This window comes from Oryzias latipes, chromosome 11 (genome assembly GCF_002234675.1).
Source record: "Oryzias latipes chromosome 11, ASM223467v1".
NCBI lineage: Eukaryota > Metazoa > Chordata > Actinopteri > Beloniformes > Adrianichthyidae > Oryzias > Oryzias latipes.
The window spans coordinates 15,368,689-15,384,483 of NC_019869.2; the positions used below are offsets into that span (position 1 = coordinate 15,368,689).

At 41.9% G+C, this 15,795-nt stretch overlaps 1 protein-coding gene across 2 annotated transcripts; it reads left to right on the forward strand.

Annotated features, from left to right (window-relative positions):
• The first annotated feature begins 2,044 nt into the window (after nt 1–2,044).
• LOC101173875 (polyhomeotic-like protein 1) lies at nt 2,045–15,513 on the forward strand. Of its 2 annotated transcripts, none has more exons than XM_023959911.1 (15): nt 2,045–2,264; nt 4,219–4,343; nt 5,926–6,042; nt 6,199–6,276; nt 6,395–6,517; nt 6,597–6,740; nt 6,816–6,897; nt 7,708–8,678; nt 8,789–8,924; nt 9,004–9,173; nt 9,255–9,345; nt 10,157–10,244; nt 11,938–12,163; nt 12,563–12,776; nt 14,033–15,513. In XM_023959911.1, the coding sequence occupies exons 2-15, from the start codon at nt 4,221–4,223 to the stop codon at nt 14,182–14,184; spliced, it is 2,715 nt and encodes a 904-aa protein (XP_023815679.1). In that variant the 5' UTR covers nt 2,045–2,264; nt 4,219–4,220; the 3' UTR covers nt 14,185–15,513. The 2 variants fall into 2 exon arrangements, with proteins under 2 accessions (XP_023815679.1, XP_023815680.1); XM_023959912.1 differs by having other exon boundaries at nt 2,046–2,264; nt 11,956–12,163.
• The last annotated feature ends 282 nt before the right edge of the window (nt 15,514–15,795 follow it).

A 15,795-nucleotide genomic window follows, 5' to 3' on the forward strand; every position in this document is an offset into this window, starting at 1 on the left:
AATTTAGCTGAGAACAGATTTAATTGAACTGAGTGTTTAACAGATCTAAGGCTTTCTAGAAGTCTGTTCCAGATCTGTGGAGAACAGAACCTTTTTTGTTTTGACTCTAGGAACAAAAGACCGGATCCAGATGACCGGAGAGGTCTGGTTGGTACATACTGGGTCAGTAGGTCAGTCATGTATTTTGGTGCAAAATCCTTCAAAGCTTTTTAAACCATGCAGAAACAGAACTTTGAAATCTGTCCTCTAGCAGACAGGCAACCAGTAGACCCCAGAACTGGATTGATGTGGTCTACTTTTTTGGTATGTGTGAGAACTCGAGCAGCAAAAACATGAAAAGTTAACTTATTAAATGTATTAGGCCTACATTTTTTCCAAAGTATAAATGTGTTCTTTTATTTTCTTGTATTTTTTGCTATATAACCCTGTCTAAAAATTAGGCTACAATAATATAGATATTTTAACAAAACTGAAGAAACTAAAAATAAATGGCAAGACAACGTCACACTCAATATTATATAGATATATAGTTTAATTTAAAAAAGTAGGGAGCAAATCTCAATTTATGTTGTAACTTTCAAAGGTTGCAAATCTTAAGGTTAAAATCTTTTGAGTTTGTATTAGATCAATGTATTAATTTATTTTGCATTTTAAAAAAAGGCAAAAATTATTATAATGTTTTTTTCATTTTTATAATGTCCCATTACAATCATTTGTTGATCTATTTCAGAAGAGTTCCTAGTGGTCTTTTAATTATTATACCATTCTTGAGCAAAATCAAAAAACCTGTGTGGTTTTCTAGGACATAATTTCTGCAGAACAGCAGGAGTTAATCAGAAATTCACTTCTAATTTGTGGGTGGGACTGTTAACACTAAGTAAGCCCTGTCCTACTTCCCATCATCCATCTGTTTATAAACTCTCCCGCTAGCTTACAGCCCCTCACAACCCCAACCTAATATTACAGGTGCAACAAAAATGGCAAGCAATGACTGAGCTATCCAGTCGTCCAGTTTTGAGCCAGATTCCAGGTCTGACGAGGAAAACAAAGACATTCATGTACCTGTTCATCTACAAATACATCAGAATCATTGATTATATAAGTGAACTGGAATGAGGTAGTGTGACATTGAAAATAACTACGGTAGTAGTTAAATCAATCCATTCGCCTCTTTCACATAAAATGACCGTTTTCATGTTGGAACCAGATGTAAGTCTAACTTGACATTTCTTTGGCAACCACTCTCTCCAGTGAGAAATGAGCATGTTAGAAGGCCACACCCCTTTCACTGAAAATGGGCTTGGTTTATAACTGCTCCATGCAGAATAACTTGCAATAAAGAAAAAAACTTGGGTTGTGTCCGAATTCCTTCACTACTCACTACATAGTACACTTTATAGTGCGTTCGCCATTTTGTAGTGCTTTCCGAATTTACAATTCCAAAATGCTCATGAGCATATCAATTAGATTTTCACTTTGTAAATTCGATGACGTCATATTCGGCATTAAAAAAAAAGTAGTGAGCATGGTGCCCAAATTACTTTTAAAATCCAGGGCACTCTAGCTTTATGATTAGCAGGAACATGTTTAAAAGGTGTTGCAGAGTAAGAATGGTTATTCTGATAAATATGACTGAGTAATTGAAGCTGTTTATTTCTCTACAGAAGTTTATGGGATTTTGGTTCTTCCTTTTTGGAACTCAGCTCAGTTCTCTTATATTGTCAATGATCAAAATGGAGCTTGTTGCTTGCCGTAGTAGCTTTTACGTCACATCTACAAGCTGTTTCCAACAGCGTTTTTTTCGTCTGCTCCTGATTCAACACGATTTGAAGAAAGAAATACTCAGAAATGCAGTTTTAAGCTTACATTCCTTTATATGTATATTTCATCATCAAAAAAGCCACAACAACTTATTAACAACTCAATTTCCATCGGATTGGGTCTTTAAAATAATTCTGATCATTAGCGGCTTCCCCCATCCTCCGGCTCCCTCCATCTTTTTTCCCGTCATTCCGTCGCGCCGGAAAGGGCAGTGCGGGAGAGAAAAGGAGGCGTTGCCCTCCCCTCCACACAACACATCAGCTGCAAATTTATGCAGAGCAGCAGAATCAGTGCCGCCGTCCAGCACGGAGGATCCAGCGGGGAGAGGCGGCGCCGGCCAGCTCGCTCCTACAGCCGGGAAGGCCGCTGAGTCGCTCGGACTCGTTGTGCTGCAGGCAGCCGGTTCGGGAAGAGGAGGCGGGGGGAGAGCCGCAGCTGAAACGGTGAGGATGGACCCCGAGTCCCGTTAACCGAGCCAGACTGCTGCTGCTGCAGCGGTGGCGGCGGTTAGCGGGATGCTAGGAGGAGTAGCCTCCGGTGGATCCAGTGTCAACTGGTCTGAAACATGGACGGCAGCTAGCCGAGGCTAGCTCCGCGCTCGCTGCTCAGGTGAACGCTGCAGCTAAAAGAGACTTTTTCATGAGAAAGGAGAGATGAAGATGATGATGCTGAGTCACTCCTGATGATGGATCTACATCACAAATAGAAACAATATGATAACCGCGAATAATCCAGATCGCTTTGCAAAAACCCCAGACTGTTGTTTGCAGCATCAGTTGTTAAATATTTTAAAATATGTAGTTATTTATACCTTAGACATTTTCTTCTTCGAATTCTATACTTAGTGAATATTTAATGTATTTTTCTTTTCATTTTGAGCAGAAGAACAAAATTGTAAATTAATTCTTTACTTACAAATTTAAATAATAATAAATTAATAAAAACTAAAATTAACACCAGGCCTTAAATGAATGAAGTGCATCCCTAAAGTTGTAAAAAAAAAAAAAAAACTTTTTTATTGCTGTTCTAATTTTTTTCAAATTAACTTTATTTATAAAAGAAAACTCCTTAACCCCATGGTTAATAGATGCTTTATTAAATTAAAGTTCGAGTTGCCTTCTTATATCTTCAGATTCATTTTGTCTCTAGAAAATTCTTTTAGATGGGTGTGGTTGATCCTTTGTCCTTAATTACTATTATTTAGTTTAGTCCAGCTGTCGGCCTTTTACACTACAAAAGACTTCTGCTCCAGTTTTTTTTTTACTGACCCTGCAAGAGTCTGCAAATCTTGCTTAACCTTTATAGAAAATTGCACTTTATGTTTACGTGGCCTTTAAGCCATTCTTTTATAAAATGTAGCTTTTAAATATTTATATTAATTGGATTCTAAGAATGATATATTTTTCTATGAAAAACAACTTTAAATTATTTTCTTTTGACAGAAGCACACACAAGTTCCTTTCAAAATAAAATACACCCTGTGTCAAATAAGTTTTGTCTGCTGCAGCGCAATATTGAATTAAAAATGCTAGATAGCCAAATCAAACATGAAATCTTCTATCATTATGATTGTGTTGCGCTGTCATTTTTTTTTCCTTTTTAGTTGTCGACATTGATGTAGATTCCAATTTTCTAAATCTGTATATGTCAACGCAATTGCATATTTTTAAAACATTGAGTCTGAACCACATCTAGTCACTGTTGTGAAGCATAGATTAGAATATGTGCTCAACTTGACTAAGTAGCTTCATATTTATTCAAATTGTTTATTCAAAGAGCCACACTGGGGGGATGTGGCTCCCAGAGCCTCAGGTTTGAGACCCCTGGTTTAATTAAATGCAGTCAAAAAAACGTGTAAATCTAAATTTGAGCTTTTTAAATAGCTTAGCAACCAACTTTTTTTTAAAGGAAAATTCCCTTACTGAAAAAAAACAATTGAAAACAATATTTGAACTCAAAAGCAACTGATTTAAAAAAAAAGTAAGTCTCACTAAATTTTTTAATATAGCTTATTTGGGTTTTTGCTCGTTTGATTAAAAACTCAAGCCTATTCAAGTGTTTATAGCATTTAAATTAGTCCTCAAAATGAACAAAATACTATTTGCAATAGTATATAATGTTCTTATTAAAATGTGGCTTCTTGATGGTGGCAGCAGTTCTTCCTCTGTGATTTTTAGCCATTTAATTTTAGAAAAAACTGCCACACAAATTTAATTTTTTTCCCCCACTTTGTGGATAAAAAGGGAAAGTCGCTCGTCTGTTACTTTGTCCGCTGACCGCACATGCTCAGTGAAGCTAGTCGGGGACACAGTCAGGTGTTTCTGTTCTCATCGGCTGGGGTCTTACGGCTCCTCGCCGCGTTTTCATTTATGTTCAGCTCATCCGTCTTCTCTGCAGCCATGGAGACGAGCGGCGAGCAGAACCAGCAGGGAAGCTCGCCCAACGGGAGCTCTGCGTCTGGAACAAGCCCCCGCACCTCAGCAATGAATTCCATGTCTCTGTATGAGCGACAGGCTGTGCAGGTAGGTGTGCGTATGGGGTGGGGGCACTCTGAACTTTGTTGAGGCAGTGTTTACTCCTGATAGATGCTCAGCCTGACCTGTTCAGAGCAGTCTTTCCTTTCGTCTTTGGTCCTGACTGCAAAAAGATCAGAAAAATCATCCGAAGCTCCTCATCGAATAGGAACTGCTCCTGATCTTCTCTTACCTTTCAGAACACTGCGTTCTTTTGCTGCTGGTTTCTGGCATCCAGCACAAACTCAAAGTTACAGATTTTTCTCAGCCTGTTAAAATCTCAAGACTATTTATAAGAAACGGCTTGAATTAGCAGAGACAAAGAGTTGCAAATGTGGAAACCATGGGGATTTTAGCCTGGATTTCATGAAGAGTTCAGCTCAGTTCTACTTGATGTTCTCTTGTCCTTTTGGAAGGGATAGAAGTTCTTCTGGAGCTCTGTCATGGGACAGGTTCCTGTATATTATTCTCTGCTATCTGATCCATCTTACCAGGATGAAGTGATCAACCAAAGTTCTGCCCCTCCTTCACCCGGGAGTTAAGAAGAAAACCCAAAAGTAGATTATTAGATGCAGAAAGGTTGTAATGATGCCGCCCAATATACATCTTCATCTTCCTCTATGGTGTTCACTGTGGCCAAAGCTTAGGGAGCCATTTTCTCTCAGGCCTCACATGAGCACTGAGGTTTTTCAGTAGAACAATAGACATGCTGGAGGGAAGATCTTGACACCCCACCCCCCCAACAAAAAAACAGCCATTTGCCCCAGACGACACAGTTCTTGTGATCATTTGAGCACTTTAAGCCCTCCTTCTAAAGGATGTGGGATTTTAAAGATAGTATTGGTAAATGTTGATGTCCTTTGAATATCCAGCAGTCCTGCTCTTTTTCTGACTTTGGTCAATTTAGTTTGAAGCATGCTCTTAGTGGGTTTCTTTCTTTTGTCCCAGAGGAGCCTTATCCCCACACCATAACACTTCCTCCTCTGTGCTGTACAGTGGGAACCGCATCGCCAGGTGGCATGTCCAAACACCAGGATCTGTTCCACCTCAAATCTGAGCTCCATTATTAATTTGGCTGCATTATTGCTTTTTGTCTTATAACCTGTTTAAAGTCGTAGAAGGTATTCCAATTCTCTGCATTTTAATATCGGGACTGTGCCTCGGGCTGCAGCACAAGCTGTTTGTGTTGCGTTGAGGCTTATTTGTCTTAATGGTTTATGATTGATGTGTTTGCTGACGAGCAGAAAGTGATTTCCAGCGACTGAATCAGAGTGGAGCAGAGAGAGATGGAGTCTTGGTGTTGTTTTCCAGGCCTTTGTCACCTCGAGCCGCCATCTGTCTCTGTCACCCTGCACATACTAATCTGAGCCACCATTCGCTTTGGACCCGCAGCTTATTACTGTACCAGATCGTACATCAGGCAGCTGGCGGGGGCTGCCGCTCCCTCCCTGCTCTCTTTTCTCTCAATCTGCACTCTTGATTTATCTATCTCAGTGGTGTCTCTATCCTCTTTTAGATCATCCTTCTTTCTCCACCTCTTCTCTTTTTGTACACGTGTCCCATTTTTCTCGTCTGCTCCTCCCTCCTCAAGGCCCTGCAGGCGCTGCAGAGACAACCCAACGCGGCTCAGTACTTCCAGCAGCTGATGCTGCAGCAGCAGATCAACAACGCCCAGCTGCAGAACCTGGCTGCCGTGCAACAAGTGAAGGTATGCGTGGAAGTTTAGCATCCACAATAAGCAGTTCCACGGAAAGCCACAGGAAGCGGATGAAGAAAACCACGAGTGCAGCTGCGCTGGATGGGTTCAGGGAAGGACCAAAGAGCCACGTTTTGCATTGCTAATCATACTCTTTCTTTCTGTCAGGCAACTCTGGCCGCCAGCCGTCAGTCCAGTCCCTCCAGCAGCAGCAGTAGCTCTTCTCAGAGCACCAGCACCTCCTCTGTAAGCCTTCCCTGTCATCCGTTATCCTGTTATTGCTCCACTCGGTGTAATTACATTTTATAATTAAGAACCACCTCCACAGCCTTGATTTCTAAGTTTGTAAAAAATGGATTTACAGGTGAGCGTAACATCTGGATCCACAGCCAGCAGTCGTCCTTTGGGCACCTCTGCAACCTCCACCATTAGCCAGTCGGTGCTGCTAAGTGGGACGGCAGGAGGGCAGGGTCAGATGTACCTGCGGGTGGGTTTCATTAGACGGTTCACCTGACATAATGGACCGGTTTACAGGTGTGATCCGTGTCTGTCACCTCCTCCGCCAGGTCAACCGCTCCCTCAGGGCTCCCATCTCCTCCCAGCTGATCTTCATGCCCAGCAGCACAGGAACTGCAGCCGTGGCAGCTCTGCCGCAGCAGCAGGAGGCGACTCCTGCTTTGTCCTCCAGCAGCCAGACCGACAACGACCAGGTCTGTGTCATCAAATCATGGAGTTTAAACGCTGTGTGACGTCTTTGTGCTCATGATTGTTATTTATCCTTGTAGGTGCAGAATCTGGCCATGAGGGGTGTGTCCAATCCCAAAGGTGTGGGTGTGAAAACTGAAGCCCCAGAGAGGAACGATGCAGGTGAAGCAGCTGGTTTTACTAATGGTTTCTTTATTGCTCGTGGTGGAGTGTGACTCATCCTTGTTTATACTAATAAAGCTTTAGTTTATGAACTGTTCTGCTATATATTATCAATTGTCAAAACTTGCCTGGACCAATCAGAAAGGTATCTGCATTTTTTAGTTTTAACAGCTAGAAATCCGCTGTAAATTAGAGTTTCTCGTGCCTGTGAATGACATTTAGTTCCACACTTTGCAGAATTGTTTCAATTCAGACATTTTGGAGGGCTTTCTAGCAGGAGTGTCTATTCCAAGCTCACGAAACAGAATCTGTCCGCTTTTTAAGTTCAGAACCTTCATAACTCTATGTATTCAGAATTTGACTGCTCTGTGTGAATCATTGTTCTGCTGCAGAACCAAAGTTCTTCCCTTTTAGGATTTTCTTATAAAGGACAGAATTCAAGAATTCAGATGCAAAGCCCCCCACACCATCACACTACTACCACCGTGTCTGGCTGTTGCAGTGATTATCTTGTTCTGACATGTCGAAATTAAAAATAATCCTGATTTTTTTTTTTTTGTGAAAAATAATTTACGTCACAGATACAATCTTTTTCAAACTGCATTTTTAGTCTGCTGACTCACAAGGAGTAGAATAAAGAAATACTTTGACTGCAATTTTAAGATTAACTTTCCTTAATTAAGATCAGAAAAATGCCACAAGAACATGTTAAAAAAACAATTTTGATTTTTTTTTTTTAAACAGCTTAGTTGAGTTTCCTTTGAAATATGACTCTTTTTCTCACAAACTTTTTGTTGTTGTTTTTATCAGCTGCCTTTTCCCTGGTCCAGCCCTCGCATCAGTCAACCCCCCAGTCTCCCACTAAACCAAGCCCCCAAACTCCCCACATCAAAATTCCCACTTACCCTCAGCCCACCAACCTCAAAGCCCATCCCACATCATCCGCTGGTGCATCGTCGTCCTCTTCATCCTCCACCTCCTCGATCCCTCTCTCGCAGCTCTTGCTCCATGGAACCCGGACGCTGACCACAGGGAGCACAGCCCCCACCGCCGCCCACGCCCTGGTGCTGACATCCAGCGCTGCGTCGCAGCCTCACGGTTACCCAGTCGGCACAGCCACCATCAAACCAGCGGTCAGCACTCAGACTCTGGTGGTGCAGCCTTTGCAGAAAACCTCCATCGGAACGGAGAAGTCAGGTCACGGGAACGCCCCCATTCCCATCCAGCCAAAAACGCTGCAGGGGCTCCGCCTCCCTCTGCAGCTGCCCTCAAGGAACCCTCCTCCAATCCTCCCAGCCCCGCCTTCTTCCAGCAGCTCCGCCCTGACTTCTCAGCCCCCACACATCCCTGTTCAGATAGTGGGGGCCAGGCAGAGCTCACTAGGGGGCGCTCAGGCTCTGGCTTTGGCCCGGGGCAGCTGCAATCAGGAGGGGGCAGCCGTCCTCAGCAGTTCGTCCAGCCTGCTCACCATGGTGGCGTCCATTGCTTCCAGGGAGGCTGGGGTCGTGGGTCGAGGGGTGGGGCTGAAGACGTTTCAGTCTCCCCAGGAGGCCCCCCTGCTGGCTCAGGTTCCCCAGGTGCATCCGCAGGCCAATCAGAACTCTGGACAGAACCAGAACGGACTTGTGGCGCTAAACTCCGCCTCCTCCCAGACCCCTGCAGTTTCATCTCGTTCCCCTTCACAGCCCCGCCCCACCGGCTCGCTCCCCCCGCTGTCTGAAGAGCAGAAGAGAGCTGGGGTGACTGCCAACGGAGACTCTTTGGGGAGTCACACCCCGCAGGTCAGCTATTGTTTTTTTATACATCAATATTATTTTTTTGGTTTCTGTAACCCCCCCCCTCATAAAAATGATTTCCTGTCACCTTTTTTCATTCACTTTACTCTAAAAAGGTAAAGCAGGTCCCCGCATCACTAAAAAGAAAATCTGACTCCAATTCACCAAATGATGAAGATGCCCCCCCTCCCCCGCGGCTGCAGGCAGTTAGAGACTGCGCCTCATCATCCCCCGCCAAACCTGCGTGTGCAGGTAAGACATCGGCTGAGCAAAGCAGTAGCGTTCACAGCCTCTCCCTGGTTCCTCTTCATCTTTATCATCGTCTCCACAGGCTCTCCTCTTCCTCCAGCATCTCCCTCCCCCACGCCAGCGCTCTCTGTGTCCCGTGGACCCTGCGGGCAGGGGGAAAAGGCCCCGCCTCCTCAGGCTGTGGTCAAACCCCAAGTTCTCACTCACCTGATAGAGGGCTTTGTTATTCAGGAGGGGGCGGAGCCTTTCCCGGTGTGTACAGCAGCCGTGCAGATGTTTTGTGTTCGTTTTTTGATGACATTCACTGAGGGTTCGCTTCTCTTTGGCTGACAGGTGTGTGGAACCATGAAAGACTCGGCGGGTGAGGATGTGTCACTCGACAGTCCAGACACTAATCAATCCGAGAATGTAACCACGGCAACAGGTACCCGGCATAAAGCTCTGCTTCCTGTTAGATTCTTGGTAACTGAAGTTGATATGAAGATTAATCAGTTGTAGGTATGAAATATTTAACCCGTAAATGAAAAACGGAGGATAAAAATAAATAAAAGAAATACTGTGATGGAGAATGTCAAAGAACAAAGTTAAAATTGTTAAAAGCAAAACATTAAAAAACTTAAAGGGTTGTCTTAACTTAAAAGCTTATTTAACAAACACAAAATTAACCGCCTTGCCGGAAACTTGGGCTTAATCAACAGAGTGAAATGAAATCACAGACTCTGGGCATCTTGTGTCGCCACGGAAACTGTGGGAAAGTTCAAAGCCATATAAACCTGCAAAACGGACGTTTCAGCCTCAATCTCCAGTAGTGGAAGACATGTTATTAACAATAAGACATGAAGAACTCTTCGTGGCAAGACCTGAGTAGTTCTGGGTAAAAACAATCATCAGACCTCTGGTTCTACATCTTCCCTTTTGGGGACCTTAAGCTTGATCGTGACCAGTACAGTAGCAATCCTCTTTACTGGGGGGTGTTTCATGTTGGATGGTGATTGGCTGTTGTTGATATTTTAAAAGGAGAATATTCCATCATCTCAATGAGCATCTCACTTGATTCTCAGCCCCATTTATAATAAATAACGACTAAAAACATTTCAAAATTATATTCTATGAAAAAGTACCAATTGTCAAGAGCCTATCTTATTGTTTTTTTGTACTGTAACAGAAAAACTGAAGATGGATTTTGCTGCACATTTCTTTGGTGATCTAATAGTTTTTTTCTTTCTCCCCTCCAGTGCTGAAGTGTGAATACTGCAAAAACTTTGCTCCAGCGAGTCAGTTCAGAGGAACCAAAAGGTTCTGCTCCATGTCTTGTGCAAAGAGGTACATACCATGCATGCAACCGATCGCACACGGAACGGGCCATGCTAAAATACTGTGCTGCTGCTGCTGCATACAGTTGTGTTTTCATGACAGCCTCAGTAAAACTCACAACACATATTGGGTTTTACAAAACTAAAACACATTTGTGTTACTTTCTCACTTCTCCCTAAATGCACACATTTTGTGCTTGCTGTTGTTTTGACATCTAAACTTGAAAAGAAACCCAGCACCTGTCATAATGGGCTGTTTGAAGTACTTTGGATGTTTTTTCCTGCAGTTCGGAGCTGAAGAACATCTTAATGGAGGAAGTCAGATGTTTCCAGTTCTTATCACATTGAAAACCCTTGTCAGTGTTTTATTTTGCCTGTAATTCTGGTTTCTACCCATAGATGGCGCACTATAAATACATTTAGTTATCCTGCATTCATGTGGCATTGGAAGATTTTGTTGCTTTTCTGACATTCATGTGTTTTTTTTTTTCTTTTCGGATGTCATTTTTTTCAATTGTCCCAACACCACATGAACACAGCATTTTTCTAAGTTTGCGTTTTTCTTTGAGGAACATCAACCCTTTGGTGGAATTGGCCCTGAAATGAGATACAAGTTATAGTTTTGAAACAAATGTTCTCTTTTTAAAAATGTATTCAATCAAAGTAAAAGCATTTTTTCGTCCAGATTACATTACTTATGAGGTCGATTGCAAAAACACTCCCCACATCTACCTCTGCTCCGGCCCTTCTGTCAAATTTTAGAACCCTTTGAGACCCACAAGTCCAAAACGTTTTCACACTCCTGTCTTTTGAGATGCTCTTTTGATGCTCCAGACTAAGAAAGCTCTGCACTTTTTTTTCTTACTGCAAAAAAAGCCGGTTTCCACAGAAAGAGAGGACCAGGATAATAATAGTAACAATACTATAATAATAACAATACTTTTAAGACTTAAGAATAAGATATGTAAATTGGGAAATGTACTAAAACTAACTTTTTGCTATGGTTGAATATTTAGTTGTGGTTTGTAATGTCAGTTGTTTTTTTATATTTCAGCAAACATTAGTCAACATGCCTGACAAAAATTAATTTTATGGAGCCAACTTCTGTTTTCGAAATTAGAGAAAAGGGTTTTCCTTTTTGGAGCATCAGATAATTACTCTCCCAACCCAGATTTAACCTCACTGGCTTTCTGTGCACTAAGGCCAAAGCACCTGTGTTTGCACATTTAAGTTTCTTAATGATTGTTCTGTAAAAGTTTTCTTTTTTTTTTCCGGAAACCTTTTTTTATTGGATATATTCAATAATGCAGGTCACTCCAAAGTTCTTCAGAACAGCCCAGTAAGAAAAGGTTCTGAATGTAAATGTGGTTAAGCCGCTTCTGCACAGCAGTTCTGAACCTAAAGAGCATGAATGTTTGTGTTCCTGTGTGTCAAACTGCACTATTCAAAATTTGTGTTGTTTTTTTGTCTTATGACAAACTACATTGCATTTATTATTGTGTTATTTATTTCTCTACATAAACAATGCATTGCCTGCATTGTTTTTTACAGTATGTTTGCATTTTGAGTTTGTTCTTTTGCTTCTGCTTTAAGTTTGTCTCTTTGCTCAGTGTCTGTGTGCGATGCTGCAAAGAGACAAACCAACTGTTTGTTGCTCGTCCTGGCTCCAGTACCGCATATGTCACTCTTTGTCTACGATACAGTATGTATTGGTTCCCCAGGTACAACGTCAGCTTCAGGCAGCACATGCCCGTGCGGCAGAGCCACGGCCAGCGTCGGGGTCCGGAGCACATCGCGGCGCCGGAGCAAAGCCAAGCGCATTTATCCAACTCGGACGAGGAGGGAGGAATCGCAAGGAGGAGGGTTCCCCGCCGGACCAGCTCTGAGATCGCCAGCGCCAAGATAGCAGGGAGACCCATTCCTGTCAAGGTGATCCTGCAGACGACCCGGAAGAATCAACTATTATTTGTTCAAGCAAAAAAATGATTTTTCATACATTAAATTATTCAAACTGTTGATTTTGAAGAATAACTGAACCTTTTTTTCCAGCAAAAACAAATAAACCTTCTGAAGGAGAAGTTCATAACGCTCGTTTGCTGCCATCTAGTGGCTTCTGTTGCTTACTGTCATGATGTAGCTTCAAAATTACAGTTTTAATTTCTCACTTTCAGCAAAGTTTATCTTTAATATCCAGACTAAATGAAATTACATACTTTAGGCTTTTATTTTTAAATTACTCCTTTTTCCCTAATCACACAGGTTTTGAAAGTACATGTTTCCTCTCATCCCCATCCAGTCCTGACCTTTTCTTCTGCTTCTCAAACTCAGTGTCGGTCAGAGTCCAGCCATTCAGAGGAGGAGTCCACTGCAGAGGAGGATGAAGACGACCCGCTGTCACTCTCCCCTGCCTCCTCGGCCTCCTGCCACCAGCCGCCGCCGCCGCCTCCTCTGCCGCCAGAGAGCTCCGCTCCCAGCTGCCCGCCCTCCAGCCCCGCCCAGTGGAGCGTGGAGGAAGTGTCGCAGTTCATTTCTTCACTTCAAGGTTGGAGGATTTGACTTGTTTGAAAGGGTTTGAAAGCAGGAAGTTTCTAAAAAAAATGTTGATTAAGACGAAAAACTTTTGAGTTGTGCCATAAAGGATCTTTTGAAAAAAAACTTCAGTCAGACCGTCTACACTGAGGGAGTTCTAAACAACCTTCACTGTTGAATGATGTAGGGGAGAACAGAAGTATGAAAATAAAAAATATGAAGAAAAAAAAAAGAAAGAAACTTAAGGTATGACTAAATGAACAGCTGTATATACTCACAGGCACGAATTTTCTAAACTCTTTTAACCCTCCGGTCGTGTTCGCATTCAGCCCCCTACTTTAGTGTTCCCGGTCAAAATTGACCGGTCTGTTTTAACTGGTCTTAAATTAGCACACAAAAAAAATTTCACCACCAATTTTTTTATTAAACATTCTTTAGTTGAGAACAACATTTAAAAGTAGTGTCTAACGACAATTTGTAGATGTAAACATTAAGGAAACATTTTTTAAAAATCACTATTTGTGGTCTAAAGCACTGAGCTCCACCTGGTGGCCAAACTAAAAATGCCGTCCATGTACCACCATATGGTGTAAAATATAAATGGTTTATTATTTTTTTTTACTTTTATTCGTTTATTTATACATTTTACAATATGTGAACTGTATCCCACTAATATGAATATCTTCAGAACACACAGATTATTAATGTATTTCTATGCAAATATTTCTAAATGTTTAAACCGTGTAAATTCAAAATTGAATTGAATCAAAACGAGTTGATCCAAAGAATTGTGAATTTAATCGATTCTGGAAATGTTTAATTTGCCTGAAATCACATTATTTTCATATATCACCTTGCTAAAGGTCATCATGCTTTTATTTTGTTCCACTTCTTTCTTTTTTTAACCAATTTTCAAACCTTTTTTGACTGTATAAAATGTAAAATGGGTCCACTTTAGTTCCTTGTAACCCTTAAAACTGTGGCCATTTTGTGTCTGAAACTGGAGAAAGTGATCAAAACTTGAGTGTGAGTTGCTGCTTTGCTCAAATAGTCTGAATCTTGTACATTTCCGGTGTCAATTTTCAGGCTTCCTCCAAACATTTCATTTAATTGTGTTTTTTAAATCAAATAAAATATGAAAGGGATTTTTGTGTATTTTCATGTTGTGGTTTCAGTGTTTTAAATGACATAAATATTAGAAACACTCTGCTATGTATATTTTGGTTGTTTTTTTCCCCCGTCTAACTCTACTGTCGTCCTCCCTCTCAGGCTGCGAGGATCTGGCCTCAATGTTCCTGTCGCAGGAAATCGACGGCCAGGCGTTGCTGCTTCTGAAGGAGGAGCATCTCATGTCCACCATGAACATTAAGTTAGGCCCCGCCCTAAAGATCTGCGCTCACATCAACAGCCTGAGAGACTAAATGGAACCGCGTTCAGACACTCAGACGAAGCGCCAAAGGTCCCGCGTACGAAGGAGCCGCTCCCGCCTGCACGTCTGTCTGAGGTTCTTCTGCAGAGAAGGTCCAGGTTTTATCCTCCCAGCAACAACGGAGTTAAAGTCGACGCGCTCAGATATGGTTAAGGAAAGGGCTCCTCTGAAGCCTTCAATCTGAGCCTTTAGTTTGAAAGTCAAAAGAAAAGGAAACATTGAAGAAAGAAATCACTTGAAGCTTTAATTTGATGCAAAATTTACTCCAGTTATTTGAGAACCAACACTTAACCTGGTTCATGAACCCACACAGAAGGAAAGATGTCCCCGTTTTTGAATGAATGTGGTCAGGAAAACCGTCAGTCTCACTTGTGATGTTCGCATAGGGACTTGTGTGTTCATCATCTGTGGATGGTGGTGGTTCTGCACTGAACAGGGTACGGAGCGAGTTACAGGGTACGAGTCCAAACCCCCCCCCAGGTCCCTAAAAGCTTCTGCAAGTCGGGAGTCAACCTCAAAAAGAAAAGGAATACCATCTAAAGTTGCGTGGATTATCTGGAGCGTCTTTGTGATTTTCTCCATTTGAGGATGCCAAGAGACCTTGAGCTAAACTGTAGGACATGTAAAGTTTGCCTTTTTCTATTTAATTGCACATTTTGTTGCTGGACCGCCTCGTCTGAGCTTTTTTTCTTACGTAGAACTGTGTTCATGTTTTCTGTGAACCTGGTGGCCTTTCTTTCTAGTCTCTAGATTTTAGATGAGGATTGTCTTGTTTGTTTGTTTTCTTTTGTAAAGCTGCATTACATATCATTCCTTTTTTTCTATCAGTGCTTAAAGTTTTTTTTTTTTTTGTTTTGTTTTTACAAACTCTGGTGACTGAGTCTGTTGCCTTTTTCCAAAACGTGACTGAAAAGTAGCGACCTTTATCAAGGAACCTGGTCTTCCTCATAGCTTTGTCACGTAGTGTGTAACTACAACCAGTATTTAGCTTTCTAACCGATCTCTCTTTATTGTTAGTGACTGTGACTCCTGAAGCCTTTTTTTTTTTAAAAAGGTCATCCTTGACAGCTGTGCGTTTTTATTTCTGCCCCTTCAGGATTTGGGGTGAATTGTGAGCCTCAAATATGTCATTTGGCAGATTGTTAAGACTTTTGTTTCTGTTTGTCAAAAAAAGTCGCCTCAAATTTTGTTTTTCTATTTATAAAAGCGGAATTGCAGAACTGAATGTGTTGCAATAAAACTGTAAAATCCTGGAAGAGGCTGCTCACATGGAGAGGTTGGTACTTTACTGCTAATAAAGAATCAAGGAGCTGTTTTGAAACGTTGGACTCCGTGTCTTAATTGATGCAAACATACCGGTCAGCTGTGCAGAATACTGTACTTCTATAGTCCGTCCATCTGTCCCTTCATCCATCTATCTCCTGAGCTTGCTTAATTCCTTTGGGGGTCACAAGGTTGCTGGATCCCACTAACTGTCCATAGCAACCATAGGACATGTTTTTTTTGCATACACGTAACTTATGTGTGCAGATCAATTCTCAAGACCCCCCCAGTTCCCATAGTAACCAGGCATGCTCTGTGACGGATGTTCAGTTTAACCCTT

What these genes read in the sequence shown, in the direction of transcription:
- LOC101173875 (XM_023959911.1), top strand. Translation starts at nt 4,221, where the DNA reads ATGGAGACGAGCGGCGAGCAGAACCAGCAGGGAAGCTCGCCCAACGGG. An exon ending in ATGAGCGACAGGCTGTGCAG is followed by an intron (nt 4,344 to 5,925) that starts GTAGGTGTGCGT and finishes TCCCTCCTCAAG; the next exon opens with GCCCTGCAGGCGCTGCAGAG. An exon ending in GCCAGACCGACAACGACCAG is followed by an intron (nt 6,741 to 6,815) that starts GTCTGTGTCATC and finishes TTATCCTTGTAG; the next exon opens with GTGCAGAATCTGGCCATGAG.